At 46.9% G+C, this 23,912-nt stretch overlaps 1 protein-coding gene, 1 long non-coding RNA gene and 1 other non-coding gene across 10 annotated transcripts in view; 1 reads left to right on the top strand and 2 right to left on the bottom strand.

Annotated features, from left to right (window-relative positions):
* The window catches only part of SLC9A8 (solute carrier family 9 member A8), a 79,198-nt gene extending 77,750 nt beyond the window's left edge, over window positions 1–1,448 (bottom strand). For 4 of the 7 annotated variants that reach the window (XR_010154284.1, XR_010154283.1, XM_016938119.4 and 1 more), the window contains exon 1: window positions 1,207–1,434. Coding sequence is in view for 3 of the 7 variants with exons in the window: in XM_016938119.4 (XP_016793608.1) it covers window positions 1,207–1,232 (26 nt within the window). In the remaining 4 variants the exon portion in view is untranslated. Of the gene's footprint in view, window positions 1–653; window positions 746–917 lie in introns of those variants that run through there. The other 3 variants (XM_514716.8, XM_063803105.1, XM_063803104.1) reach the window with 3 other exon arrangements.
* Window positions 1,449–11,863: 10,415 nt separating this feature from the next.
* Window positions 11,864–16,904, top strand: LOC134809185 (uncharacterized). Of its 2 annotated transcripts, XR_010154282.1 has the most exons (4): window positions 11,864–11,985; window positions 12,070–12,173; window positions 13,844–13,902; window positions 15,654–16,903. It is a non-coding gene; the product is annotated as an uncharacterized LOC134809185 (long non-coding RNA). The 2 variants fall into 2 exon arrangements; XR_010154281.1 differs by lacking the exon at window positions 13,844–13,902 and having other exon boundaries at window positions 15,654–16,904.
* Window positions 16,905–19,246: 2,342 nt separating this feature from the next.
* LOC112206628 (U6 spliceosomal RNA) lies at window positions 19,247–19,350 on the bottom strand. Its single transcript, XR_002941036.1, has one exon. It is a non-coding gene; the product is annotated as a U6 spliceosomal RNA (small nuclear RNA).
* Window positions 19,351–23,912: the final 4,562 nt, after the last annotated feature.

Genomic DNA, 23,912 nt, shown 5'->3' with positions numbered 1-23,912 from the left:
GTGCTGCTGAGGCCGTTTAGTCTGGGATGGAGCAGCTGCTCAATAAATAACTGATTACATGAAATGACCCCCACATGGCCAAGAAATATATTTGAAAAGTTATCAGGTGAAGGACTCCAGTATCAATGAAGGGGTTCCTTATTCATCTTCACATACTCATTCCACAAACAGTGAGAGCGCATCTACAATCTGCAACAGACTCTGCCCTGCAGGTATGGAGATGACTTTTGGACTTGCCCAAAAGTACCTGGAGGACACAGCCCGTCCTTCCCCATCTCCCCTTGTCCAGCTAACCCCCTTCCTCTCTACACACCAGCCATGCTGCCTGTCACTCAAAAGCACTAAACTCTTTCTTGAGCCAGGCCTTTTGAACCTGATGTTATTTCTCCTATCCCTCCTTCTGGTCATTCAAGTTTCTGCTGAATGTCACTTTTTCCTGAGTGGACTCCCCAACCTTAACTCTATTTTGCTTCCTTCAGAACACTTAACCCATTCATGCCAGAGGTTGCAATTTTTAGAACTGCAGACGTGAGAAAAATCAGACCTTGGCGATGACCTTGAGCAGTAGGATATAAATAACTCCCACATGCTTAGCGTTCCAATAATGGAACACTAGGCACAAAGAACGTTAATTAATCACGATCTGAAACCACCTTGACTAATTATGGTCTTCTTTTCCCACTAGAATGGAAGCTCCCAGAGAGCGGCTCCTGGTCGGCCTCCTTTCCTACCACCTGCCCAGAGCCTGGAATTGAGTAGATGGCTAACAGTTAATGACTAAATGAAACTTAGTGAAGGAGAAAGACATGAAAACTGATCGTTATAGAGGAGGCGACTGGCTACGTAGGAGGTGGGTGTGGAGAACCCGGACGACTTCCTGGAGGAGGCGGAAGAGAGCTCAGTAACCATGAGATTACCGAAAACTGGGAAAGTAAATATGGTTTGTATTTTCCGCAAGACGGCTCTCCGGGCCTGCGCTGGGCAGTAGATTCCCAGCTCGAGGGACCGACCTCCAGGGGAAAGCAAGGCCCACCTGGGCCCAGGCCCGCCCATCCCGCCCTCCTCGTAGGCACCGGCTTGGTCAGTCCTGGCCAACCAGCAAAAGAGGCTCCGCCTTCCGGGGCCGGAGGGCGGCCTGAGGCGCTCGCTGTCACCCGCCGGGGCCCAGCCCTGCCGCCTCCGCCGCCCGGGAAAAAGCCCACTCACTCCTCTTCCGCCATCTTCTCCCCCATCCTGCGGAGCTTCCGGGACCACCGAGTTCGGAGCCGCGGGGCTAGCAGGACCCGCTTTTGCTTCCGGCTTCCGCTGGAGGCGCGGGCGGGCGAGCGGGAGGCGGGGCCTCGGCCGCGCGAGGGCGGCCCTCTGTCCCTCCGTCTCAGTGGCCCGAGGGTGGGAGAAAGCGCGTGGGAGGATTGCTTCTTAGTCTCTCCCGGGGCTTTCGGGACGCTTGTCCGGCCTGGGCCACATGACCACCTGGGACCGAGAGATTCCGGCTTTTCCCCATCACAGGGCGGGGACGTTTTGGGGAAACTCCTCTGAGGTCACTGTGACTCACCCTGAGGGCAAGCAAGCACCTTCCACCCAGTGCCCTCGACTTCGCTGTGCTCAAAGAGTTTGAAAAAGGATGCCCAGCCTGCAGCCTAAGCGGAGAGACCCCAGGGGGACACTTCCCCAACCCGAGCCTTAGTTTCCTTCGGCTGTGGAGAGGAATAACCAACCGCCTGGACTTGGCAGGACTGTGCAGCATTCCATCTGTAAACATGTGTTGAGTTCAGACTATATGCCTAGCGTTAAAATGGGTGCTGATGATCTAGGGGTGGACCATTCATTAAGCAGTTCATTGATTCACCACATGCTTAGTAGATGCTTCTATGTGCCTAGCAGTGACCGGTGGGGTGGGGATGCAGGGAGGAACAAGGTGAGGTGAGAGGGGTAGGTGAGACCCCCATCGGGAGGACTGGGGCTGAGGACTTTGAACTTTATTGGCCGCTTCTGTTGCTACCTCCCTTCCTGATCCAAGGCACTCTGTCTCATCTGGATAATTGCAACGGCTCCATTCAGGGTCTCTGACTCACCCCTGTTCCTTACGGACTTCCACACAGCAGCTGGAGTGATCCCTTAACTCATCACTCCTCTGCTTAGACCCTCCAATGGCTTCCAATCTCCAGAGAAAAAAAAAACTTGGGGAATGTACAGGACTCAATCCTTCCCCCTTTTCCCCTCTGAAGTGTGTGGGAGGGGGGCATGGGGCTCTATATCTCCCCTCCCACACACTTTGACTTTCCACTATTGTCCCAGACTCACCAGGAATACTTCCACCGTTGCACTTACTGAGCCTTTATCTAGAATGCTCTTCTTCTGGGTAGCTCTTTGGCTCCCACCTCTCCTACGTTTGGCCTTTTATTTAACCCTTATCTTGTGTGTTAGACCTCCTTGACCACCCTACTTAAAATCCAAGGCCCCCCGCCTTCCCTAAACTATTTTTCCACATGACACCTAACCTACCATATGTTTTACTCATACACTTGTTTGTTAACCATCTCCCTCCATGAGAACGGAAGCTTCATGAATGCAGAAATTTTTGTCTGTTTTGTTCTCCATTTTATCTGCAATGCCTACAACAGTACCTGGCACATAGTAGACACTCAATAATAAATAATCATTGAGTAAATAAATCAGTTAATTCTAGCACACCTAGAAGGGTTTTGAACTGAGAAGTAACCTAAGCTTTGCTGCCTGTTAGGAGTTGACTGGGGGTTGGCGAGAGAGAGAAGATGGAAGCCCCAAAGCCAGCAAGGAGGCTTTTGCAATAATCTAGGTGACAGCTGATGGCAGTCTGGATGAAAGTAATACGGTGGAGGTGGCAGGAATGGTTGGACTCCTGGACGCATACTGAAGACAAGGTTTGCTGACGGACTATGGCGTATAAAAGAGGAGTTAAGCATGGTGTCAGGGTTTTGGCCCCAAGGAACTGGGTAGAGAAGAAATCTGGCTCTAACCTTGGGTTCTCCATCCTCTGCAGTCTCGTAAGACTGCTAAAGCTGACTGAGAGAATGTCATCAGGATCCACCAATGTTTATTGAGTAATAATAAACTTGCTTCCTTCCTGCAGGTGTGGTGTTGGGCTATTGTTTCCTTAATTCTTTACATAGCTTTGAGGTAGATACCATCATTATCCACAGACATAGAGAAATCAAGGCACTTGCCTGCGGTCCCACAGCTAGCAAATGACAAGGCTGGGATTCAGGCACAGAGCCAGTGTTTTCAAACCAGTAGCCCTGCTACTCTCCACTGCCTTAATTTCTCTGGCTCTTAAATGGGACTAATAACCTACTCTCCTCCGTTAGCACAGAGCCTGGCGGGAATGACCTGGTCTACAAAGGATTGAGAGTGGGGTTCTCTCTGGCCACACTTGTCAACTGAGGGCTTGAGGCTACCATTTTCTACCAGCACCAATAAACCCCACATGGCTGGAATTCGCCAAGCTGGAAACTCCACATAGCTGGAATTCACTACTCTTCTCTATCTGTTGTCTTGCCTACTGCCCTTGGCCTCCTCTGGGCCTACCACTAACCATGAGGCTGCAGAGAACATGCTCTCATGCCCATGGGTGAGTCCTTGGCTCTTCTCACCTATTCCTGAAAATGAATCTAAAATCCCTGGTCCTTCCCCAAGGAAGGTAAATAAAGCCATTCAACATGCAGTTTCTGGGCTCCAGTGCTGTGTCAGGCCGAGAAGGAGGCAGCATAAGGCAGCACAAATTCTGGTGCCAGACAGTGCTGGTTCCCAACCCCTCCTCAGGACCTACAGTCTCCGTGACCCTGAGAGACTACAGCACCCTCAGAGCCTCAGGGCCCCCTCAATTTTTTTTTCTTTTTTTCTTTAATAACGCTTCTCTTTAGAAGACTGTTACAAGATTAGAGAGAAAACTGCCTTTGCTCTCCGTTGTCTCTGCCTAGACAGCTCTGCCCGCTACCTCCAGTCTTCTTGTTATTCATGTCTCAGCTTAAATGTCCCCTCCTCAGGGAAGCCCTCCCTGACCAGTCTCTGTAAAGAGTCAGACAGTAAATACTGAAGGCTTTGTGGGCCTTACTATCTCTGTAGCAACAAATCAACTCTGTAGTTTGCATGCAGCATAAATAATATAAATAGGCATAGCTGTGTTCCAACAAAACTTTATGGATACTGAAATTTGAATTTTGCATTACTTTCACATGTCATGAAATACCATTCTTCTTTGGATTTTTTTTTTTTTTTTTTTTTTTTTTTTTTTTTTTTTGAGATGGAGTGTCTGTCGCCCAGGCTGGAGTGCAATGGCACGATCTCGGCTCATTACAACCTCCACCTCCCAGGTTCAAGCAATTCTCCTGCCTCAGCCTCCCAAGTAGCTGAGACTACAGGTATGCGCCACCATGCCCAGCTAATTTTTGTATTTTTAGTGGAGATAGGGTTTCACCATGTTGGCCAGCATGGTCTCAATCTCTTGACCTCGTGATCGGCCTGCCTTGGCCTCCCCAAGTGCTGGGATCACAGGCATGAGCCACCAGGCCTGGCCTGTTGTTGTATTTTAAGATGGAGTCTCACTCTGTCACTCAGGCTGGAGTGCAGTGGCACGATCTCGGCTCACTGCAACCTCTGCCTCCTGGGTTCAAGCGATTCCTGCTTCAGCCTCCCAAGTAGCTGGAATTACAGGCGTGTGCCACCATGCCCAGCTAATTTTTGTATTTTTAGTAGAGACAGGGTTTCGCCATATTGGCCAGGCTGGTCTCAAACTCCTGACCTCAAGTGATCCACCTGCCTCAGCCTCCCAAAGTGCTGGGATAACAGGCATGAGCCACTGTGCCTGGCTAAGAATTTGATCTTTAATGCTTTTATTAAACAGGGAATCAAATTGGTTACCATGTGTATCAGTCAGGATTCAATCAGGGAAGCAGAACCAAAAGGGGATATATTTTAAGAGCTTTATGGCAAGGAATTGGCTTAAAACAACACAAATGAATTATCTTATAGTTCTGTAGGTTAGAAGATAAAGATTTTCACTGGGCTAAAATCAAGGTGTTGGCAGGGTCACATTCATTCTGGAGGCCCTAGGGGAGAATAAACTTTCTTGCCTTTTCCAGCTCCTAGAGGCTGCTTGCATCCCATGTCTCATGGCCCACTCGCTATCTTTAAAGCCAAGGACTGCCTCACCCCATGCTCTGCTTCTGATTCTGACTCTCTTGTCTTCCTCTTCCTCTTCCCCTCCACCCCCCCTTTTTTTTTTTTTTTTGAGACTGAGTCTTGCTCTGTCGCCCATGCTCAAGTGCAGTGGCATGATCTCGGCTCACTACAACCTCCGCCTCCGGGGTTCAAGCGATTCCCGTCTCAGCCTCCCAAGTAGATGGGGTTACAGGTGCCCACCACCACACCAGCTCATTTTTGTAGTTTTAGTAGAGATGGGGTTTCACCATGTTGGCCAGGCTGGTCTTGAACTTCTGACCTCAGGTGATCCACCCACCTTGGCCTCCCAAAGTGCTTGGATTACAGGCATGAGCCACTGTGCCCAGCCCCTCTTTCTCTTATTAGGACCCTTCTGACTACATTGGACCCACCTACATAATCAGAATAATCTGCCCATCTCAAAGTCAGCTGATTAGCACCCTATTTCCATCTGCAATCTTAATTCGTCCTTGCCCTGTAACATATTCACAGGGACCAGCAATTAGCACGTGGCCATCTTTGGAGGGCCATTATCCTACCCACCACGCCATAGGAAAAATAAGATCTGTTGGACTTCTCCTCATGTATTTTTTTTTCTTTTTTTGAGACGGAGTTTCACTCTTGTTGCCCAGGCTGGAGTGCAATGGCACAATCTCGGCTCACTGCAACCTCCACCTCCTGGGTTCAAGTGATTCTCCTGCCTCAGCCTCCTGAGTAGCTGGGATTACAGGCATATGCCACCACACCCGGCTAATTTTGTATTTTTAGTACAGATGGGGTTTCTCCACGTTGGTCAGGCTGGTCTCGAACTCCCGACCTCAGGTGATCTGCTCGCCTTGGCCTCCCATAGTGCTGGGACTACAGGCGTGAGCCACCACACCCAGCCCTCTTCATGTATTTTTGCTATTTATTATCATTTCATATTGATTTATACATGGGAACGAGTGGGGCATAATTTCTTTAATACCTTTGGATGCTAACATTTTAATCTGGCCCTGGCCACTTAGCACGTAACAGGCACTAGAATTACTAAGCAAAAATAGAAAATCTGGGCTTGTAGAATTCAGTGGAGTCAGGTGTAATTCTCTGAGAAAGTTTGTGAAAAAAATCCAGATTCCAGGCCATGCATGGTGACTCACAGCTGTAATCCCAGCACTTTGGGAGGCCGAGGTAGGTAGATCACCTGAGGTCAGGAGTTCAAAACCTCCTTCACCCTCACCCGCCTTGTGTCCTCCCCACTGTCCCCACCCTAAGACTTGGTGACCGATAGAAACACTTGCTTCCTTGGCTTACTTTTTTTCTTTCTCCCTTTAAAAAAAAAAATCATAGTTTTGGCCGGGCGTGGTGGCACACACCTGTAATCTCAACTACTTGGGAGGCTGAGGCAGAAGAATCACTTGAACCTGGGAGGTGGAGGTTGCCTTGAGCCTAGATCGCACCACTGCACTCCAGCCTGGGCGACAGAGGGCGACTCCATCTCAAAAAAAAAAAAAAAGAAAAGAAAAATGAAAAGTTGCAGAAAAGGAGAAAAGTAAAGGTCATCATAGTTTACCACGGAGCTCAGCTGTGAATGGCATTTACATAGTCACAATAATGTAGACTGTAAATGTCAATCTCACAAGAATAACCATATAACTATATTGAGAGAATAAAGGATGGGAAGGGTCTCTGCATGGGCTGGGCAGGTGAGGGGAGGGAAAGAGGGCAGAACCCTTATTGCCCAGAGTGGGAAAGCAGATTTTACTGAAAACAGAAAAACTAAGAAGTGGCGATAGAAGCATGTTATTCCAAGACATGGAGTTAAATACCCAAAAAATCAGCTCAAAGTGATTATCTTTGGGGAGGCAGAAATGAGAGGAGAGAGTGAAGTGGGGATTCCTATTTTTAGAAAATTTGACTCTTCAATTTATGTGCATGTATGACCTCAATACAAATAAAATTTAAACCAAGAAATAAAAAAGGACAGGAGTAACATATTGAAATATTGTTTCGATAATGGTTATTTCTCAATTGTGGGTCATGGATATTGTTTTTCCTTTTGCTTATTTGTATTTTTAATATTTTTTTTCTGCAAATGACACGTCATTTGAAATGTAAGTAAATCCCTTTGACACTGTGCTTGTGACCTGCAACACTCAGTGACTGCCAGTCATCTTTCATAAACTAGAAACAGACCAGCTTGTCATATTTATTTCAATACAGAAAGTCAAGGCCGTGGGTATTTTGATCTTTCTGTCTTGATGCTGCCTCACCTCCCTGTTCTGAGTCACCAGCCCTGTGGATTCTTCCTCCTCCACCCTCACCCGCTTTGTGTCCTCCACACTGTCCCCACCCTAAGACCTGATGACCGATAGAAACACTTGCATCCTTGGCTTACCTTTTTTCTTTCCCCCTTTAAAAAATATCATAGTTTTGGCTGGGTGCAGTGGCTCACGCCTGTCATTCCAGCACTTTGGGAGGCCGAGGCAGGAGGATCACTTGCACCCAGGAGTCTGAGGCCAGCCTGGGCAACATAGTGACACACTGTCTCTATTTTTATTTTGTATTTATTTATTTATTTTTGAGACGGAGTCTCGCTCTATTGCCAGGCTGGAGTGCAGTGGCGTGATCTTGGCTCACTGAAACCTCTGCCTCCCAGATTCAAGCAATTCTCCTGCCTCAGCCTCCCAAGTAGCTGGGACTACAGGTACTAAAATATGATTTTTTTAAAAAAATTAAAATAGGCGAGGTGCGGTGGCTCACGCCTGTAATCCCAGCACTTTGGGAGGCTGCAGCAGGTGGATCATGAGGTCAAGAGATTGAGACCATCCTGGCCAACATGTTGAAACCCCGTCTCCACTAAAAATACAAAAATTAGCCGGGCATGGTGGTGTGCACCTGTAGTCCCAGCTACTTGGGAGGCTGAGGCAGGAGAATTGTTTGAATCTGGGAGGCAGAGGTTGCAGTGAGCCGAGATCATGCCACTGCACTCCAGCCTGGCAATACAGCGAGACTCTGTCTCAAAAATAAATAAATAAATAAATACAAAATAAAAATAGAGACAGTGTGTCACTATGTTGCCCAGGCTGGCCTCAGACTCCTGGGTGCAAGTGATCCTCCTGCCTCGGCCTCCCAAAGTGCTGGAATGACAGGCGTGAGCCACTGCACCCAGCCAAAACTATGATATTTTTTAAAGGGGGAAAGAAAAAAGGTAAGCCAAGGATGCAAGTGTTTCTATCGGTCATCAGGTCTTAGGGTGGGGACAGTGTGGAGGACACAAAGCGGGTGAGGGTGGAGGAGGAAGAATCCACAGGGCTGGTGACTCAGAACAGGGAGGTGAGGCAGCATCAAGACAGAAAGATTAAAATACCCACGGCCTTGACTTTCTGTATTGAAATAAATATGACAAGCTGGCTTGTTTCTAGTTTATGAAAGATGACTGGCAGTAACTGAGTGTTGCAGGTCACAAGCACAGTGTCAAACGGATTTACTTACATTTTCTGCTTCTACTCCTACCTGCCTACCACAGTCATGCATCACCTAAGGACAGGAATCCATTGTGAGAAACGTGTGGTCAGGCGATCTTGATGTGCGAACATCCTAGAGCAGACTTCTTCAAACCCAGATGATGTTGCCTATGACACACCCAGGCTTTTATGGTATGGCCTATTGCTCGTAGGCTACACACCCGTACGGCATGTTACTGTACTGGGTACTCCAGGCAATGGTAACACAATGGCAAGATTTTGTGTGTCTAAACATATCTAAACACAAAAAAGGCACAGTAAAAGTATCATATTATAACCTCATGACACCACCATTGTATTTGTGGTTTATCTTTGACCAAAATATCTGTATGTCTGTAGCTGTATTTACCTTACAATGACAGTGCAAGCAGTCTTTTTTTTTTTTTTTTTTTTTTTTTTGAGAGACAGGGTCTCATTCTGTCCCCAGGCTACAGTGCAGTTGTGGGATCACAGCTCCCTGCAGCCTCAACCTCTCTGGCTCAAGCCATCCTCCTACCTCAGCCTCCCAAGTAACTGGGATTACAGGCATGTGCCACCGTTCCTGGCTAATTTTTTGTTTTATTTTATTTTTTGTAGAAACGGGGTCTTGCTATGTTGCCTAGGCTGATCTTGAACTCCTGGGCTCAATCAAGTGATTCTCCCACCTCAGCCTCCCAAAGTGCTGGGATTATAGACATGAGCCACGGTGCCTGGCCCAAGCAGTCTTTTTGAAGTATGTATCAGATCATGTTACTCTTCTGCTCAAAATCATCCCACGGCTCCCCATTTTACTGCAAACAAAACCCAAACTCCTCTTGGCAGTCTGCAAGGCCCTGTTTGGTCAGCTCCCTTTCCCTGAAGGGGTCTCTTGTCCCTTTTCCCCTGCATCCCAACTCACTTATCTGCTCCTTGAACATGCCATGCTCCTCCCCACCTCAGGACCTTTGCACTTGCTGTTCCTTTGTCTATCACCTTCTAGATATACATAGAGCTGCCTCCTAGTCATAATTCAGATCCCATACAATGGAAGCAACCTGACTGAGGCCGTCTCCCACCTGCCCCAGCCAGCCACTGCATCTTCCAGCATTTCACTCTCTTGTCCTCATGGTACCTATTATGTGAAGTTACTCTGTTTTGTCCTTTTTAAAAAAACATATTTGAAATTATTATTGAAATATGGCCCCGGCACGGTGGCTCATGCCTGTGATCCCAACACTTTGGGAGGCCAAAGCAGGCGGATCATTTGAGGTCAGGAGTTCGAGACCAACCTGGCCAACATGGCAAAACCCCATCTCTACTACAAATACAAAAATTAGCCAGGTGTATTGGTGCACACCTGTAATCCCAGCTGCTTGGGAGGCTGAAGCACGAGAATCACTTGAACTTGGGAGGTGGAGATTGCAATGAGCCGAGATCGTACCACCGCATTCCAGTCTGGGTGACAGAGTAAGACTGTCTCAAAAAATAAATTAATTAATTAAATTAAATTAAATAAATATTGAAATATAACTCATATAACAAAAACTTCATTTTTACATGTGCAATTCAGTGGGATTTAGTGTATTCACTGTGTTACGCAACCATCACAACTGTCTGATTCCCAAACATTTCTGGCACCCCAACAAGAACCTCTGCACCTATCAGCAGTCACTCCCTGCTGCCCCATCCCCTGGCAATCATTACTTTATTTTCTGTCTCTATGGATTTACGGATTCTGAACATTTCATGTAAGTGGAATAAAATCTGTGGCATTTTATGACTGGCTTCTTTCACTTAGAACAATGTTGTTTCTTTTTCAAATTTACTTCCTTGTGACCTGTCATCCCCATTAGGCTCACAGGGGGTCTAGTACCTAGACTAGCACCTGACATAAATCATTAAGTATGGATTAAGCACCTACTATGTACTATGTCCACAGTAGCACAGAAAACTCCAAGGAAACTGTCTTTTTTATTTTATGTTTTTCAGAATTTTCAATTATTTCTTCTTCTAATTTTTATTTATTGTATTTTATTTTTGAGACAGGTTCTCACTCTGTTACCCAGGCTGGAGTACAGTGGTGCAATCACTGCTCACTTTGGCCTCAACCTCCTGGGCTCAGGTGATCCTCCCACCTCAGCCTCCCAAGTAGCTGAGACTACAGGCACAACCACTGTGCCTGGCTAATTTTTGTATTTTTTTGTAGAGGCGGGTTTTCGCCATGTTGTTCAGGCTGGTCTTGAACTCTTTGGCTCAAGGGATCTGCCAGCCTCTGTCATCCAAAGTGCTGAGATTATAGGAGTGAGCCACTGTCCCCGGCCCTTTATTTATTTTTTATTTTTTTATTTTTGCAAACTTTTTTTTTTTTTGAGATGGAGTTTCACTCTTGTTGCCCAGGCTGGAGTGCAATGGCGCGATCTTGGCTCACCACAATCTCTGCCTCCTGGGTTCTCCTTGCCTCAGCCTCCCAAGTGGCTGGCATTACAGGCGCCTACCACCATGCCCAGCTAATTTTTTGTATTTTTAGTAGAGATGGGGTTTCACCACGTTGGCCAGGCTGGTCACGAACTCCTAATCTCAGGTGATCCACCCGCCTCGGCCTCCCAAAGTTCTGGGATTACAGGCGTGAGCCACCGCACCCGGCCCAGGCATTTTCAATGAAGGGGAAACTTTCTCCATAACCTCTATTTTCCCCTCAGTAATCCTCAAGTCTTCCCGGTACACCCTCAAGACAGGTGATGGGCTAAGGGTTCATAGACGGTTTGGGGAAGTCTCCCCTTTTCTAACTCAGCAGACATTTAGCTGTCTCTAGAGAGAGCCACAGTACCTCAGCACGGAGCCCTTAACCAAAACGGAAACAAAAGAAAAGTCCCATTACACACCTGTTTCTAAGGGGTTTTCCCGTCTCTTTGCTTCTTATTCAAGACAAATCTGTGGGACAGTTAAAATATTTGCCATAAATAAAAAGATATAGGCTGGGCGCGGTGGCTCATGCCTGTAATCCCAGCACTTTGGGAGGCCGAGATGGGTGGATCACGAGGTCAGGAGATCAAGACCATTCTGGCTAACATGGTGAAACCCCGTCTCTACTACAAAAAAAAAAAAAAAAAATTAGCTGGGCGTGGTGGCGGGCACCACTCACTCGGGAGGCTGAGGCAGGAGAATGGCGTGAACCCGGGAGGCGGAGCTTGCAGTGAGCCGAGATCGCGCCACTGCACTCCAGCCTGGGCAACAGAGCGAGACGCGTCTCAAAAAAAAAAAAAAAAGAAGGGGCCACAGGACAAGGAATGCAGGAAGCTTCTAGTTGCAGAGAGAATCGCAAGTAAGGAAATGGGGGCTTCAGTTCTACAACTGCAAGGAACTGAATTCTGCCAACAATCTGAAAAGAGTCCAATTCCTCCCATAGCCTCCAGATGAGGACTCCAGTGAGCTGACATCTCTGCTTCAGCCATGTGATGCCCTGAACGTATAACACAGCAGAGCCTGCATGAGCTTAGGACCTACAGAACTGTGAGCTAATATATGAGTATCACTTAAAAGGAAAAATAGATATATTCACCTTGCTGCCTTCAGTCCTCAGCTGAAAGTGGGTTTGCTTTGAGTACCCCAGGGCGGGCCAGCTCTCTTGGGCCAAGGGGTAGACAGAGAGGCTGATTGGGAGTTAAGAACCCAGACACTGGAGCCAAGCTTCCGGGGTTCAGATCTCAGCACTGCCACTTACTGCCTCTGTCATGTTGGGCAAGTTAACCCCCTTGTGCCCCAGTTTCCCTGGTATGTATTTCAGAGTATTATTTTTGGGTGAAGTGAGCTAATATTCAGAAGTTCTTTTTTCTTTTCTTTTTTTTTTCTTTTTTTAAGACAGAGTTTCACTCTTGTTGCCCAGGCTGGAGTGCAATGGCGTGACCTCGGATCACTGCACTGCAACCTCTGCCTCCTGGGTTCAAGCAATTCTCCTGCCTCAGCCTCCCAAGTAGCTGGAATTACAGGCGCCCACCACCACGCCCAGCTAAGTTTTTGTATTTTTAGTAGGGACGGGGTTTCACCATGTTGGCCAGGCTGGTCTCGAATTCCTGACCTCGTGATCCGCCCGCCTCGGCCTCCCAAAGTGTTGGGATTACAGGCATGAGCCACCGTGCCCAGCCTATTCAGAAATTCTTGAAGCCATGTCTGCCTGGCACATAAGTACTTCATGGATGTTTCTTAAATAAAATAACCTCCCCCAGTCAATATATATGTGCATAATGGGGCGATTGCTTCAAAGTAGGGCTGAGCCCTTCATTGCTTCTCCTGGGTTAGAAATAGCAGTTGTTAGCCTGGGCAACACAGTGAGACCCCATGTCTACAGAAAAGAAAAATAAATAGTCAGGCACGGTGGTGTGCACTTGTAGTCCCAACTACTCAGAAGGCTGAAGTGGGAGAATAGATTGAGGCGGGAGAATAGATTGAGCCTGGGAGGTCAAAGCTGCAGTGAGCTGTGATCGCACCACTGCACTCCAGCCTGGGTGACGGAGCGAGCCCTGTCTCAAAAAAAAAAAAAAAAAAAAGAAGTACAAGTTGTGGTGACATCTAACCGCATATTTTCTTGTCTAATTTAAAGCCCAAAAGGGAAGTTTCTCTCTGTTTCCTAGGAGGGGGAAACTAGAAAAAACCCAATTATCTAGTAATAGAAGAATAAGTGCAGGCACTAAAAAGGATGACTCATATCTATGGGTATTAACTTGGGAGGGGTCTCTGCTCTGCCTTAGCAATGTAGTATAACAGTTAACGTCATGGGCCTTGAAGCCAGATTACTTGTTTCTGAATTCCAGCTTGGCCACCTTGTGTGATCTTGGGTAAATCACTTAACCACTCTCTGCCTCAGTTTCCCCATCTATAAAATTGAGTTAATAATAGTGCTTATCACACAGGACTACTGTAAATATAAAATGGATTAATACACAGAGAGCAACTAGCATATGCATTGTACATACTCAATAAATCTTAGGATTACTGTTAAATAAAAAGATAGCACAGGTTCACTTTAGAATTAAGTACACGTGTATGCATTTAAAAAATCTATGGGCTAACTTACAAAATGCTCCAAAATTATGACTGTTTTTTATTCTATTCCTCACACTTTTCTGTATTCTCTGAAAATGCTTTTTCATAGTGATGAGCCAATACTTTTTTTTTTTTTTGAGATGGAGTCTCGCTCTTGTTGCCCAGGCTGGAATACTACTTTTATAATCAAGAAAAAAATGTGAGTAATTCCCTTTGAGGGTCGGGAGCTTAATAAACAACTTTGCCCTCCAGCGTTGAGACCATCAATGAGTTATTTGCCCAACCTCATTTTCATGTGTTTGAGGATTGTTTTCGCCTTGGAAATTCTTGAACAGGAAACCAAGCCCGCTCCCTGTAAATCAGGATGGGCCTGTTAAAGGCTTTATTGGAGCGAGGAGGGGCGGTCCTCCTTCTTCACCCTCTCCTCTGTATTTTGGGGTAGGAGGGAATGACTCACCCTTCTTTTGGTTTGGCCATTTTTTCACTCCCAGTTTTTTTCACCCCCAATTTTTCAACGAAGTGTGGGAAACAAACGTGGCCCATCCGATCAATAGATCTCCATGCATTCGTCTCAAAGGTCAAAGCAGATCCATGTCTACTTCGCTACAAGTTAAAACAAACACACAAACTACAGAGTGATACTTACTCAACAAATGTGTATTGGATACTTGGCCAGTTGTGAAAGGTACTGATGACACAGCAGTGGCAAACAGAGAAAAATGTCTGCTCTGAATAAGTTAATTTAGGGAATGAAAAATGCTAGCATGCAAGAAAGCATGATGGAGATGGAGCCACTTCAGATGGGGTGGTCACTGGGGAGGGAGTGTTTGAACTGAAAATGTAGAGTGTGCTTCCATTTTTGTAAAAATATTCTTCTGTGTTTGTATATGACTATTTAAGCACAGAGAAGAAGTCTGGAGGGATACTCACTAGACTCTATTTGTGTTCTTATTTTTATTTTTTTTACTTTTAGAGATGAGGTTTTGCTCAGTCACCCGGACTAGAGTGCAGTGGCTCACTGCAACCTCAAACTCCTGGGCTCAAGCGATCCTCCTACCTCAGCCTCCCCAGTAGCTGGGACTACAGGTGCACACCACCATTCGCAGCTAATTTTTTATTTTTGTTTTTGCAGAGATGGGGTCTCACTGTGTTGTTCAGGCTGTTGTCGTTGCTCTTGAACTCCTGGACTCAAGCGAACCTCCCACCTAGGCCTCCCAAAGTACTGGGATTATAGGGCACAAATAGGCCCAGCCTATTTATGCTTTTAACTCCTAATACTTCTGGAGTTCCATTCTATGCATTGGCCTGGGCAAAACTCTTGGAATACCAAGCTGATTTAGGTAGGCATAATTCTGCCCTCAGAGGACTATCTCCTTTTCTAATTCCCCATCCTGCCTGGTCTGGACTAGACTCCACACACATCACTGCAAGTGACAGAACCCCCGCCTCAAACTGGCTTCTTCTACAAAAAAAAGGGAATTTATTGGCTCACATAATGAAAAGTCCAGTGGTAAATCCGATTCAGGCATGGCTGGATCCAGGAGCTCAACAGAGTCAACAGTCCTCTGCCTCTCTCCATCTCTCATCTCTGCTTCCTCTCTTGTTGGCTCCACTTCGAGCCAGCTCTCCCCAAGATGGTTTCCCGCAGCTCCTAGCTTCCACTTTTCCAGCCAGCAATTCTAGAGGATAGACAGACTCTCTTTCTCTGGCTCCCTGAACCAATCATATCGACCTGAGGGATTCAGGAATTCAAGTGAGGAGAATGTGCCCACTTCTGGAATAGAAGGGAGAGTCTCCCTCACCTGAATCACATCTACTGAGGGCAGGAAAAGGCCACCCAAATTCCTAATGGGAAGGCCAAAGGAATGCATTATCGGCACATACGGAGCATTAACTATTGCCATACAGTAATGACAAGAGATAGGAGCACTTATCATTCCCATTTTGCAGGGTGGAACTGAAGCTCAGCAACTTGCATAAGGCCACACAGCTAAGAAGTGGAGAAACTGGGATTTGATCAGAGCCTGCCTGACATCAAAGCCCCCAAAGGATGATGGTGATGTTGATAATAATCAGAATACTGTTGAAGCCTGGGTGCGGTGGCTCATGTCTGTAATCCCAGCACTTTGGGAGGCCCAGGCAGGAGGATCGCTTCAGTCCAGGAGTTCAAGACCAGCCTGGCAAACATAGTGAGACTTCCTCTCTACAAAAACTAAACAAAATTAGCCTGGTGTGGTGGCACCTGCGGTCCCAGGTAGCTACTCGGGAGGCTGAGGCAGGAGGATCACTTCAGCCTGGGAAGTTGAGGCTGTAGTGAACCAAGATCGCACTGCTGTACTCAGCCTGGGAGACACAGCAAGACCTTGTCTCAAAAAAGAAAATAATAATAATATGGTTGAGTATCCCTAATCTGAAAATCTGAAATCTGAAATGTGCCAAAATCCCAAACTTTTTGAGCATTGATGTAATGCTCAACAGAAATGCTCACTGGAGCATTTTGGATTTCATATTTTCAGATTAGGAATGCTCAACTGGTAAATATAATGCAAATATTCCAAAATCCAAAACAATCTGAATTCTGACACACTTCTGGTCCCAAGCATTTCGGATGAGGGATACTTAGCCTGTAATAGTAATAAGAGCTATTATTAGTTGAGCGCCTACTGTATGCTAAGCTTTGCAAGCATGATCTCATTTTCTTCTCCCAGTAACCGTTTGAGGCAGGTAGAGAGGACAATGTTGTTGACTGACTCCTCGACCTCCATCCCAGCCCAGCCACAGGCACTGGAACCAATGAGTCTAAGCCAATCATGAGACTTGCATCTTTTTGCCAGAGTTTGGTTTCGGAATGGGCCTCTGACCTACCTCAGGCTAATGAGAAGTGGAGAGAAGTTTGCCAGACGCTTCTGGGAAAGTTCTTCCTCACTCTTCCAGGAAGATGGCCTGGAAGTGAATCTATTTTCCTACCAGACATGAAAGAGGATGCCCGTGGCCCTGATAGCTCCTGGCAGTCATCCTGCGATCACGAGGAGGACCAGCCTGAGGATGAAACCAACACTGTGGACGGAGACATGGAAAAAGCCTGGCTCCAGGATGAGATCACTAGGCTGCTGGATCTCCTGCTCCCCAGTCCTAGAAGTGTCCTGTGTGGGGAGCCAGGGGAGCCTGTTCCAGTAAAGCACGCTTGAGTTTTATTACCCACTTCTTTCTGGTGAAAGGCATTCTAAATAACTCAGTAGGTATTTTTATTGTCCTTATTTTACAGAGAGAGTGAGGCTCAGAGATTGAGTTGCCTGAGATCACACAGTGAGCTGGCCTTTGATCCAGAGTTTATCTGACTCCAAACTCACCACACAGTACGGTTCCCACACAGCAATAGTCTTCCTTCCGCCAAATGTCTTTCAGCCCCATCATGCTGAATCCCTGTGAAGTAGGTCTTTTATTATCCCTTTTGTTTCTGAGATGGAGTCTCCCTCTGTCACCCAGGCTGGAGTGCAGTGGCACAATCTCAGCTCACTGCAACCTCCACCTCCCAGGTTCAAGTGATTCTCCTGTCTCAGCCTCCCAAGTAGCTGGGATTATAGGTGCACGCCACCACACCTAACTAATTTTTGTATTTTTAGTAGAGATGGGGCTCCACCATGTTGGCTAGGCTGGTCTTGAAGTCCTGACCTCAAGTGATCCTCCCTCCTCGGCCTCCCAAAGTGTTGGGATTACAGGTGTGAGCTACCACACCTGGCATTATTCCCATTTTGCAATGAGAAACATCTGTAGGGAAGGCGAGGCTGATTATCAGAGAGGATTGTGGACCTACGCTTTGCTTTCAGCCTTCTGATTCAGAGCCAAGAGGGACGATCGTCAGATGGAAAGGCGTGGGAAAGTGGGCAGTAAGGAAATCACGGAGGATGAAGAATGCTATGATCTTATCCTGACCCAGGAGGCTTGAGAAACAGAGCCCCAGACACTCATTCGTATTCTCTCAGGATTGGCTCTTAATTCATTTTAAATTTGAGGTCTTGGCTGGGTGTGGTGGCTCACACCTGTAATCCCAGAACTTTGTGAGGCCAAGGTGGGCGGATCACCTGAGGTCAGGAGTTTGAGACCAGCCTGGCCAACAGGGAGAAACCCTGTTTCTACTAAAAACACAAAAATTAGCCAGGCATGGTGACGGGCACCTGTAATCCCAGCTACTCTCGAGGCGGAGGCAGGAGAATTGCTTGAACCTGGGAGGCGGAGGTTGCAGTAAACCAAGATCGTGCCACTGCACTCCAGCCTAGGCAACAGAGCAAGACTCCATCTCAAAACAACAACAACAACAACAATTGAGGTCTTTCTTTTTTGCTTTTTTTGTTTGTTTTGTTTTGTTTTTGTTTTGAGACGGAATCTCGCTCTGTTGCCCAGGGTGGAGTGCAGTGGCGCGATCTCAGCTCACTGCAAGCTCCACCTCCTGGGTTCACACCATTCTCCTGCCTCAGCCTCCTGAGCAGCTGGGACTACAGGTGCCCGCCACCACACCTGGCTAATTTTTAAATATTTTTAGTAGAGACGGGGTTTCACCGTGTTAGCCAAGTTGGTCTCGATCTCCTGACCTCGTGATCTGCCCACCTCAGCCTCCCAAAGTGCTGGGATTACAGGCGTGAGCCACCACGCCTGGCCTGTTTTTTTTTTTTAAGAGTCAGTCTTGCTCTATTATCCCAGCCGGAGTGCAGTGGTGTGATCATAGCTCACTCCAGCCTCCAACTCTTAGCCTCAAGACATCCTCCCACCTCTTCTTCCTCAGTACCTGGGACTACAGGTGCATGCCACCATTCCTGGCTAATTTTAAAATCGTTTGTAGAGATGGGGTCTCACTATGTTGCCCAGGCTGGTCTTGAACTCCTGAGCTCAAGCGATCCTATTGCCTCAGCCTCCCAAAGTGCTGGGATTATAGTCATGAGCCTCAATGTCCAGCCTAAATTTGAGGTTTAAAAAATTCACACAGGGAATACATCACCACTGTAGAAAAAATTTAGAAATATAGGCACATAATAAGATAACATAATTCAAAAATCTCATCAATAAACCAGCTGTACAATTTTTGACAACTATGCTCAATCTCTTCATGCCTCTGTTTCTTCTAAACAGAGTGATCAGGAAAGTCTCTCTGAGGAGGTGGCATTTGAGTTGAGGCCTGAAGGATGAGTTGGAGCCACTACGGGAAGAGTGTTCCAGGCAGAGGAAACAGCACATGCAAAAGTCCTGAGGTAGAAATGAACTTGGCCACTGAAGAGACAGGAGGACAGCCAGTGGGGTTCATGAGAAACAAGAGACAAGGAGAGTCGAAGGAGATGAGGTCAGATCATGAACTAGATTAGGGTCAGATAACAGAAGAGGAAATGAGCTTGAGGCAAAAGGGCCACTGTGCGTGCCCAGCACAGCACAGATGTGGGCCAGTGACTTAAGCAGAAGCTTTATTCATCAGCATTGGCCTCCCAGGAGGAAGAGAGGGTGAAAGACGTGAAAGACACCACCAGTCAGTCTGGCACTTTTTTTTCTTTTTTCTTTTGTATATCGAACACCTCACAAATTTATATGTCATTCTTGCACAGGGGCCATGCTAATCTCTGTATTGTTCCAATTTTAGTATATGCGCTGCCAAAGTGAACACTTTTTTTTTTTCCCAAAGACAAGGTCTTGCCCTGTCACTCAGGCTGGAGTGCTGTGGTGCAATCGTAGCTCACAGCAGCCTCGACCTCTTGGGCTCAAGCCATCCTCCCATCTCAGAGGCCTCTTGAGTAGCTGGGACTACAAGCATGTGCCACCACGCCCAGCTAATTTTTAATTTTTATTTTGTAGAGATAGGGTCTCACTACACTGACCAGTCTGGTTTTGAACTCCTGGGCTCAAGCAGTCTGCCTGCTTCAGCCTTCCAAAATGCTGAGATTACAGGCATGAGCCACCACGCCTGGTGAATCTGGTACATTTTTACCAAGTGCCCTCACTGTGCCAGGCCCCGCCCCAAGTCCTGGCCTCCAGGCATACTTGCAGAAAAGATCAGAAACTCAGGGACAGCCAAGGCTAGAAAGAGGCATTTTTCTGAAGAGGATGCTGGATTGGCCAAAAAATGGATGGAAAGGTCCTCAAGGTCCCTTCTAAGCAGGCAATGCAACTTAAAGCACTTAGAGACATTTCACAGCCATAAACTGGCAGCAACTTGAAAACCAGAAAATTCCAAGGCCTACAAGAGTGATGAACAGCCCAGGCTCTGGAACCAGCCTCTCTGGGTTCATGCCATGCTCTACTATTCCTAGCTGAGTGACCTTGGGCTAGTTATTTGCCCTCTCTGTGTCTTCATTCTCCATCTATCTAGTGGAGATGATGATAGTACCTCACCTCAAAGTTTTTTGAGAGGTTAAATGAGTTATTTCATGTTAGATGTTTAGAAAGATGCCTGGTATATAGTAAGTGTCATGTGGGGTAGTGGTATTATTTTCATCGGTAAGGAAGTGCAGAAACAAGAACTCTTCATGCACTGCTGCTTGGCAGTTGAAACGTATGAACTCTGAGACCAGTGATCCCACTTCCTGGTATTCACCCTAGAGAAGCTCCAACATATGCAAAGTTGGGTGTGGCAGCTTTGCCTACAATGGGTCCAAAGTGCAGTGGACTAAATAGGCATCCATGGGATAGTGGGCAAGGAGACCATGACGTGTTCCTGTAAAGGAATACTAGTGAGCAATTAAAATCAATGAATGGCGTGGCTCGCGCCTGTAATCCCAACACTTTGGGAGGCCAAGGCAGGTGGATCAGCTGAGAGGTCAGGAGTTTGAGACTAGCCTGGCCAACATGGCAAAACCCCTTCTCTATTAAAAATACAAAATTAGCCAGGTGTGGTGCCATGTGCCTGTAGTCCCAGCTACTCAGGAGGCTGAGGCAGAATCGCTTGAACCCAGGAGGCAGAGGTTGCAGTGAGCCACTGCACTCCAGCCTGGGTGACAGAGCGAGACTCTGTCTCAAAAAAAAAAAAAAAAAAAAAAAAAACAATGAATGAATGGCTGGGCACGGTGGCTCACGCCTGTCATCCCAACATTTTGGGAAGCCGAGGTGGGAGGATCACTTAAGCCCAGGATTTCAAGACCAGACTGGCCAGCATAGTGACACCCCATCTCTAAAAAAGAAAATAAAATGAATGAACTAGATCTAAACAGATCTTAAACATACAATAATGTTGAGTGAGAAAAGGAACTTGCAGAAGTTAACATTTAGTATGATACCATTTGTGTAAATATTAAATCCACAAAACAATGTCATATATGTGGTAATAACGGGGTGATAATGAAATATTTAAGAACTGGCATGACCTAGGCACTGACCAGTCAGAACAGAGGCTGGCCACATGGGTCCCAATGGGTGGTCCACACTTCCATCACTCCTAGGATGAAGATGTGGCTTCTCCACGCCCACCAGCACTTCCACCCACACCTGTCCTGTTCATTCTATGCCTTATTAGCATTAGCTGTGTGACCTCAGACAAACTGATTCATCTCTCTGGGCTTCAGCTTTTTCATCTATAAAATGGGAATAATAGTAGCAAAAGCTAATACATACACAGCATTTCCCATGTGCCAAGCACTCATTGTAACCCTCATACTAACTCTTTGTGGTAGGTTCTATGATTACTCCCATTGTGCATATGAGGAAACTGAGGCACAGAATGGCTGAGTAATTTGCTCGTGGTCTGGAGAACCTTAATTACAGGGTTGTTGCAAATACATACTAAATGATACATGTTAGCAGCTTAGAAAAAAGTCTGGCACTGAATAAGTGGTCAATAAATATCAGCAGGCAGGGCACGGTGGCTCACACCTGTAATCCCAGCACTTTGGGAGGCCACGGTGGGGGGATTACCTGAGGTCAGGAGTTCAAGGCCAGATTGGCCAACATGGCGAAACCCCATCTCTACTAAAAATACAAAAAATTAGCTGGGCGTGGTGGCAGGCTCCTGTAATCCTAGCTACTTGGGAGGCTGAGGCAGGAGAATCGCTTGAACTGGGAGGCAGAGGTTGTAGTGAGCCAAGATCACACCATTGCACTCCAGCCTGGGTAGCAAGAGTGAAACTCCGTCTCAAAATAATAAATAAATAAATAGTAGCAGTTGCTATTATGTCACTGCCTTACTCATAAGCCTTCAGTGGTCACCACTGGCCTTAGGAGACAGTTTGAATTCCACATCATGGACCACAAGGTCATGGTCTATTCCCTTACCGCCCCTCTTCCTTCCCTCTGTTCCCCTTGTTCTCTGTTCTCCAGTCAGAGAGAAGTGGCCTTCTCTCACTTCCTCCTGCACCCCTCACCTTCCCTGCCACTGGACCTTTGCATATGAGATTTTCCCTTGCCTGAAGTGCTGTTCCCTCTTGCCCTTCTTTTGCCTGGTTAGCCTCTAAACACCTTCACACATCATGTACAACGGCACCTGTTTCAGGAGGTCCTGTTAGAATAGGTTGAGTTTTCTTGGTCTATGTGTGTGTAACTGTCTATAATTTCCCTTTTGGAATGCTCTCCCTCCTGGAATTGCTTGGTGTTGATATCCTCCTCTCAATGGTGAGCTCCTGGAAAGCAGGGGACTCTTCTGATTTTATCATTAAAATTTTTTTATTTTAATTTTTCTTTTTTAGAGCAGGGTCTTGCTCTGTCGCTCAGGCTGGAGTACAGTGGTGCGATCGTAGCTCACTGTAGCCTCGAACTCCTGGGCTTAAGCAATCCTCCCTCCTCAGCCCGGGACTACAGGCACACACCACCACTTAATTTTTTTCTTTTTGGTAGAGATGGAGTGGTCTCCCACTGTTACCTAGGCTGGTCTCAAACTCCTGGCCTCAAGGGAGCCTCCCACATTGGTCTCCCAAAGTGCTGAGATTACAGGCATGAGCCACTGTGCCCAGCCCTGACTTTATCATTGTTGTGAGCCTATGGCAGATACTACAGATTGGCTCACTCACCTATCCCATTCCCCTTTAATGTGACCTCCTGTACTGTAAAGGCCAGACAGAGAAAAACTACATTCTGAGATTTCTTTGCAGCAAGAGTGCCTTATGTGATCTGGGTTCCCCTAGTAAGCCTTGGAGACAGAAGCAAGCAGAAGGATGCCAAGTGGTGGAGTCTTCTGGCAAGCACAGTGGGAGAGGTATCTGGTCCTTCTGGGGAAGCATGCGGCAATTCTAGCAGCCTGTCTCTAGCTACCTAGGTCCTGAGTTTGGGGAGAGGGGGGCAGCAGCAGCAGTGATATTCTGATTAGAACAGTTCAACAGTGAAGGTGAGTGTTGCTCCTGGCATCGATGCTCCTGGCTGCACCGTTTGTGGCTATTTAACATCTAGAGTACTTCCTACCTTTCATAAATCCCTTTGTGGGCCAGGCACGGTGGCTTATGCCTATAATTCCAGCACTTTGGAAGGCCGAGGCAGGTGGATCACTTGAGGCCAGGAGTTTGAGACCAGCCTGGCTAACATGGTGAAACCCCATCTCTACTAAAAATACAAAAAATTAGCCAGGCGTGGTGGTGCATACCTGTAATCCCAGCTACTTGGGAGGCTGAGGCAGGAGAATCACTTGAGCCCTGGAGAGGGAGGTTGCAGTGAGCCGAGATTGTGCCACTGCAGTCCAGCCTGGGCAACAAGACTCCATCTTAGAAAAAAAAAAAAAAATCCTTATCTGCTTAAGCTGGCTCTAGTTGACTCTGCAATTTAGAATTCCTTGCCCAAGCACTCCATAAATATTTGTTGAATGAATGAATGAATGAATGAATGATGACCTCTTAGGAATCTCTCTCTTTCCCACTGATTATATCCCCAAGATGGAACATCTCAGTCTGAGTCTACATCACAGGCCCCGGATGGGTAGGGTTCTTTCAAAGGTCAGGGACAGGAAAATGACGTTGAATGTCCTTATCACTGGCCAGACAAGAACACTGAGGCCTTGCAGATGAAAGAATCCGAGGAAGGAACTGGGGTTATCTCCTAAGGCAGGTGGGGGGCGCTGGCTAGGAGCCTTGGAATGAAAAGGCTTGGGAAAGGTTAGTGTGTGAGAATGAGGTGGAGAGGAGGCAGCCAGGGTGGATCACTCACCTGTCCCAGGGCCTCTCAGGGGGCTTTCTCTTACTGGGTCCCTTTCTGCTATGCACACTGATAAGTCAACTCACAGTGCATATACTTCCTTTGAGCTGAAAAGCAGGCTGG

The sequence above is a fragment of the Pan troglodytes genome, chromosome 21, assembly GCF_028858775.2.
Source record: "Pan troglodytes isolate AG18354 chromosome 21, NHGRI_mPanTro3-v2.0_pri, whole genome shotgun sequence".
In the NCBI taxonomy this organism is placed as follows: domain Eukaryota; kingdom Metazoa; phylum Chordata; class Mammalia; order Primates; family Hominidae; genus Pan; species Pan troglodytes.
This window is presented reverse-complemented; position numbering and strand designations above follow the sequence as displayed.